This window comes from Platalea leucorodia (assembly GCF_965183815.1).
Source record: "Platalea leucorodia genome assembly, chromosome: 6".
NCBI classification, from domain to species: Eukaryota; Metazoa; Chordata; class Aves; order Pelecaniformes; family Threskiornithidae; genus Platalea; species Platalea leucorodia.
In genome coordinates this window covers 19,500,439-19,507,317 of record NC_138828.1, presented here as the reverse complement: position 1 = coordinate 19,507,317, position 6,879 = coordinate 19,500,439, and the positions used below count along the sequence as shown (strand labels likewise).

General features: G+C 42.7%; 1 protein-coding gene across 3 annotated transcripts in view; it reads left to right on the top strand.

The window, feature by feature from the left end:
* The first annotated feature begins 1,594 nt into the window (after window positions 1–1,594).
* Window positions 1,595–6,879, top strand: part of AFF1 (ALF transcription elongation factor 1) — a 122,109-nt gene continuing 116,824 nt past the window's right edge. For all 3 annotated transcript variants that reach the window (XM_082316510.1, XM_082316511.1, XM_082316508.1), the window contains exon 1: window positions 1,595–1,657. In XM_082316510.1, coding sequence (XP_082172636.1) covers window positions 1,623–1,657 — 35 coding nt within the window. In that variant the 5' untranslated portion in view covers window positions 1,595–1,622. The remainder of the gene's footprint in view (window positions 1,658–6,879) is intronic.

The window sequence follows — 6,879 nt, the reverse complement described above, 5'->3', positions numbered from 1 at the left end:
TTTCCAGGCATGTTTCTTTTCTTCACAAGTCCTTGTAGACCACCTCTTAGCTGCACAGAGCGCCTGTGTGGCGGCATTGTGAAAACTATTTTGATGCCATCAGTTCTGCACGTGCTTTGCTTTGTCTGCACTACTGTGAACTAAAGACAAGTTTGGGGCAGATAGCGGATGGTGAGAAATAGGTGTTGGACATGGAGTGAGCAAAGAGCTTTATGTGAGAGTATGCTCCGAGTTCATCTCTTGTGTGGACCTAAGCAAGGGGAAATTTTTTTTTAAATTTTTTTTTTCTGTGATCAGCCAAAATGGCGCTAGTTATGTAGCAGCTGAAACTTAGCTGTCTCTGAGGGCCCTGCTAGGTGGAACTGCCACTACAGTGACATGAGGGGCTCTGTCTCTTGCAGTAATTGCTGCAACATCCTTCCCCTTCTGTTTCCTCCTTGCCTCCTGAATGCTGCTGCTTTGAATTTTTATCCACTGTTACCTTTTAATCCATAGCTGTATTTTTTTAATGCTTTTTTTCTCTTCTCTCCTTCCCCTTTCCACAAATATTTCCATTCATCAGAGGGCCATTTGGTTGTCTGAAGGGAGTGCCCTGATGGCATATTTATTCTTAAAATTGGACCGAATATCGTGGAGCCTGTAGCACTAGCCTGGTTTGTCATGCTCTTGCCCAAGCCTGTAGTTCTCTTTAAGAGCCACCCTGAAATGCAGCGTCACTGCTGGAGGAAGGGGAAAATGGATCTCTTGGTTCTCCCATTTGTAACTACATAAGATACATGTGTTTGGATTGTATATGTTTGGGAGCACTGCAATGACTGCCAGTCAGACATCCCAGGCTCTGTGCGTAACATGTTCCTGGAGATCTCGACCCAGTCTCCCTGCTTTAGGCAGGTGCTCATCCAGCTACAGTTTAGCTCCCTGTTTTGAATGCTGAAGAGCTCAGCAGAGATTGGCACAGATGGTTGCTTAGGTAGCTGCTAGTCCTTTGAAAAACCTGCTGTGAGAGACAATATCACATGGTGGCTCCTGCTGCCTTGCTGTTCCAGACAAATGATTACTAAATGTATTTTGTTGTTCCTAGACAGTTAAGGCCAATTTTTGTAAACACTCATTATGATATAGTAATGACTTTAGACTGCTAGGGAGAATTGAGCGATTCACACAACTCTGAAAATATCTGTAGGAGAGTGTTGGGGTGAGTATTGTGTATCTTTTAATTTTGCAGTGCAAAATGACTTTGGGGAGAGTTAATTTAAAATGAAGATTTTGGATGTAAAACACATACAGACCTAAATACAGAGTGCGCACACAGACACGGGTAGACAAAGGAAATAAACATTTAGAGTTCAGTTTTTGTTTGCTGTAATAAACATTCTAGACATCACTATACTGTAACGACTTGCTACTTTGGAAACTGAAGATTTTTCACATTTGCTTATTTGACTCTCCCTTTTTTCCCTTTGCTGACTCTGAGGAAGGATATTCCTGGGTTGGTGTTTGTGACTGTTGAAGCAAAGGTTGGGTAGCATCTACTGAGTACAATGTGCTGTTCTTCTGTAAAAGAGATGTTGAATATCTGTTTTTTCTCTTCCAGATGAGCTGACTCAAATGGAAACATCATAATGGAACCTACGGACAACCAGAGCAGCAACAATGGGTAGGAATTAATTTGATATAATCCTGGCTTCCCAGGTGCTGTGACAGATTTAGAGATGGTTTAAAAAAAAAAAAAATAATCCCCCCCTCAGTGCAAGAATTGTAATGACTGACTGGGAGAGGAGGAGTTTCAAATCTAACATGCTGTCTTCTACCAAAGAACTGATGCCTTTTGTGACTTGGATCTGTTGTGAAATGAACAGTGTTTGACACTGGGTCTCAATGAGGCCCTCATGTAGACGTGGCACTTAGGGACGTGGTTTAGTGGTGGACTTGGTAGTGTTAGGTTAATGGTTGGACTCAATGATCTTATGGGTCTTTTCCAACCTAAACGATTCTGTGATTCTCACTGGTGAGAGTGGCCCCTTGTCCCATGGAAACTCTACTCGTCACATGGAGTTGAGGTGTTTGCTTACAGCACATCGTACCTTGATCTCTAGTGCGCCGGTCCTGCTGCTTCATATCCTGTCCTGTTTGCAGCCTCAGTGTAGCGGGGGCAACGCTGCCATCCCAGTGATGTGCATGAAGCAACCCAGCCCTTAAAAGAAGCATTTCTGCACTCTTAACGCATTTGAGTTGAGAAAGGCAATCCTGACCTGACTCAGGGCTCTGAGTCTTCCAGGTACACATCTTTGGAAGTTTGGGCAATGAGGAGCGTTTTACACCTAACTTGCAAAATTGATCCTGCTCCCTGAGGGCGTCATTTTTCTGCAGTTCCCATTTCTTTCTCATTTAGCTCTTTATAACTGCCAGTATGCTTTATCCTCATACCACAGGTCAGTGTTCTTTTCCCCTATTATAGATGCCATCCTGAGGCATGAAAGGACAGTGATCACTGCACAATCACATTAAGGGGGGAGGTGTGGGTGGACAGAGGTATTGCGAAGACATCCAAACCCTCTACTGCACCTCCTCTTCCATCAGTCTCCAAAGTACATCTAACTTCATAATTTTTTTTTTTTTTTTTGGCAATACGTGTGCAAGGAATGGACCTTAAAACAAAAATAATCTGTTTTCTGGATGGCTTCTGGTTGGAATACTGTGTGTAGCAGCCTGATCAAAAAGCAAACCAAAATCACGGGCATTTACTTGCTCAGTGTCCTACATACCTCTCTGCCTCATTTAGGGATTGGATATCACCACAAAATGAATCTGACAGCTGTAGTGAATCTGAAGGGTACATTGTGTTCTGTACATAGATGTTATCTTGATTCAATTGGAATATAAATCAGGATATTTAACACTCTTCACAGTGTGGTTTCTGACAGCTCCAGTGCCAAAGCCAACAAGGACTATAAACTTCTTTCTGTTGTTTTTAACTGTTTGTGAAAGTTCATACTGGTTTTGGAACATTTTAAGGCATTCAGAGTGATAAGTGAGTAGTGCCAAGGAAAATGATGGAAATTGCTCCTGATGGCTGCCAAAAGCTAGCAGGGTGCAGCCTCTAGTGCAGTCTGGTTCCTGGGAGAAGGTGGTTTCTTTTTTAAATCTGTTTCCTTCAATTTAAATATTGAAGGACGAAGGGTTGTTTTCCTCTCTTTTCTCAGAAATGTTTGATTCCTAACATCTGTAGAGCAACTTTGTAACAGGCTGCATCCAACTTAGCCTTCTGTTGTTAACCAAAAGGATATTTTGACTTTATCTTCTTCCCTGCCCTTTTTTTCAGTGTTGTACTCAGCTCAGTTTCTTTCCTTTGCCCTGCTGCTCCTCTAGCCTCACTGTAGCTATGCTATGTGGGTTAGACCTGGTGAAATTTAAGTGCTTTTCATGATTTGCCCAGCAAGGATGTGCTGCTGGCAGTCAGCTTTGGTTCTGGAAAGTGCTAAGTTTAAGAAGGTGCTATAAAGCAAGCCTTTGGAGAAGCATTTTGCTGAATCAGGGTCAACAGAGTTTTGCTGCCTCAGCCTTCTTCAGACTTGCCATTGCTTACAGCGCACAGCTTCATTTACCTTGTTGAACTGGTTTTTGTGTATGCTTGCATGTATGGGTTTCTGAATTTTGCTTGCTTTCCAACTGTACGTTGGAGGCAGGAGTTTGGGGATAAGATAAATCTCTCTCCTTTCCTCCAAATATGTGGAACCCTTGAAATTCTATGTTTTATGGTTGTAGCCTGTGCTTTACAGTAGCAATGTATCTATTTGTTGCATGGCTAGTTCCTTGACTACTGGTGGAGAAAGACACACAGAGTATCGAGCCCTTGACAGGTTTCTGTAGGGTTTGGGATTGCCAGAACATAAGCAACTCTTTAAGGGTTAACCTCTCTGCAGGCACGTGGCCTCTGGTTTTCTGCAGAGGTAGTGAGGAGATGCAAGGAAGAAGGGTGCTGACAGCCAGGGAGGCTCCTGGGGCTGAGAGGTTAGGAATTGTCTTGCCGGTCTTGAGCAGCAGAGCCTTTATGGAGCGTGGTCCTTGCCTTCTGACCTGATGCAGAAGTCCCTTTTGCAAATGAAAAGGCTAGCCACGGCTGCTTCAGGCTGGGAATCACAGTATCTATTTGACCCTTTTCACCTCCAAATCCGAAGGGCTCATCAGTGGCAGTAAATGGCAGTGGTAAGATGGATTTCTTGTCAACAGAGCTGGGAGAACACATTTTAATTAAAGGACAGCAGTGACTCTTGAAGACTGAAAGTAAGGGTGTGTGTCTATTTAAAAAACCTGATGCAGTACAGTGCAATGAGATGTTTTGAAAAGCTCGGTAAGGGCATGAATTTGACCTATTTCTGCGTATAAACAAATACATGTTTTACTTTACAGCAAATATATTTCAGGAAAGCTTACTGGCCATGTATTTAATCTAATTACTTTAATATAGCTTTGTATCTGTTCCTTCTTCCTTGTTACTCTATGCTTGATTAACTGTTTCACAATACGGTGAGCTTGTGAGATTTGTCCCAGAAACTTAATGGATTATCATACCTTTATTAGTATAATATCATATTGCATTTTTTTCCTGAGTTAAGGGATGCTGTATTCCCCTTTGAACAGTCCCTGATTCAGATTTGTTGGAATCCTCCAACAAAAGCTAGGTACTGATTGCTGCTCTTAGTATTTTTTCTTTTTTTTGTTGTTTATTTTATTTTATTTAATGCTTCTTGAAAACTAAGATGTGCAAAGATTTCTTTAGTAATACCACCCCCATGCATGCGCACCCAACCCCCGAAATAGCATTATAACAGAAAAGGCCCAGGAGCAACTAAATTTCATAGCAGGTGAAAAATTACTGAATTAAAGAATGGCTTCCTCAAGCTCTGTGGAGATGTGGAAAACTTTCAGATGCTTCAGGAGGAATAAGTTAAATAGTTGAACAGGGCTGGAGATAAAATACCATGTGATTACTTTGAAAATCCATGGGTGTGTGAACTGAGTAGTACTGAACCAACACTCGGGTATGGCGGGTGTTGTTAGTGGTGAGCAAAGAGACACCAGTCTTCCTTCTGTAGGAGTGCCAGATCCTGTTGTAGGCGCTGTAGGTACTGGTTTTGGCAGTGTATCAGCATCTGCACCTTATCTGAAAATGTTGTTGCTTTATGCTTGAAACTTCTGAGTCTTTTTTTTTTTTTTTTTCCTTGTAAATCTCAACTTCCTTTTGGTCAACATGTCCAGATATGGGTAGGTATATGGCCAGGTGAGATGGTGCTGCGTGTACATAAAATACACATAATGTACCCACATCCTGTGCTTTACCACTGATGCCTGAGGTCAGTAGTCTGGCATTTTCAGGAATTCAAAATTAAGAAACAATGGCATCCAGGTTGCCTGCACACCTTCGTTTGTTTTTTGGTTGGATTTGCATTTCTATGCAGTGTTTAAATCACAAGCTTCATCTCTGGAGAACTCCATTCTCATTCAATGCATAGGTAGATAAGAATGAATCTTCTAAAATTAAAATGCTCATAAATAGCTTAAATATGTTTGGAATTATGATCACCTGTAGAAAGCTTTTCCTGTTAGGTTTTAAAGTAGTATTACTTTGGTAATCGTGTTCACCTCAGGAGTGCATTTCTGAGCTTATGATGAGCTGAAGAGTATGAAAAGCTTATTTTATTGATTCATTTTGTTGGTGTTTTACTTAATGGAGACAGTTTCCTTCATTTGCAATACATCTTTTGGAGACAAGGACCTGAAAAAGGGGAATCTTTTATCCCTGACTGGTGAATTAAAAAAACAGGTGGGAAAAGCTGCAGTTTGCTAATCTTGAAAACAGATGTAAGGGAGGGGTCTACAGCTGACAGGATATATTCTGACAGAAAGCTTTCTTTGGGGAAACACTGATTTGTTGGACTCAAAGTGTTCCACAGGAACTTACCAGTTTTCATCAAATCTTCCAACAAAAATGGCATAATTTTGTTCTTAGGGCAGCTGGTGAGCCAGAAACCAGAGGTGGTGAACGCAAGACCTCTTGGCCATTCCCTTGGTGGTGTGTCTGAAGCTAAAAAAAGCATCAGAATGGCATTTGCTTTACGTGAAACATTTGTAGCGTAAGATTTACTGCCCCTGTACTCGGCATTGGTGAGGCCGCACCTCGAGTACTGTGTTCAGTTTTGGGCCCCTCCCTACAAGAAGGACATGGAGGTGCTGGAGCGTGTCCAGAGGAGGGCAACGAAGCTGGTGAAGGGTCTGGAGCACAAGTCTTATGGGGAGCAGCTGAGGGAGCTGGGGTTGTTTAGCCTGGAGAAGACGAGGCTGAGGGGAGACCTTATTGGTCTCTACAACTACCTGCAAGGAGGTTGTAGCAAGGTGGGGGTCAGTCTCTTCTCCCAAGTAACAAGTGATAGGACGAGAGGAAACGGCCTCAAGCTGCGCCAGGGGAGGTTTAGGTTGGCTATTAGGAAAAACTTCTTCACCGAGAGGGTGGCAGGCATTGGACCAGGCTGCCCAGGGAAGTGGTTGAGTCTCCATCCCTGGAGGTATTTAATGAACGGATAGATGTGGTGCTCGAGGACATGGTATAGATAGACTTGGCAGTGTTAGGTTAACGGTTGGACTCGATGATCTTAAGGGTCTTTTCCAACCTTGACGATTCTATGATTCTGTTCTATGATTTCTGAGGCTTTATTCTGGGTGGGATGTTCTGCCCCCTGTCTCCTTCCTTAAAAATGGAAAGTGGTTGCCAGCACAGCTCGGGAATTATTACTTATCTCTGTTGGGAGAAAGCACACACCTGCCTGCCTTGGCTCTTCGGAAAACCCCAGTAAGTAAGTGGGATTGTTGAGATGTTTTAGA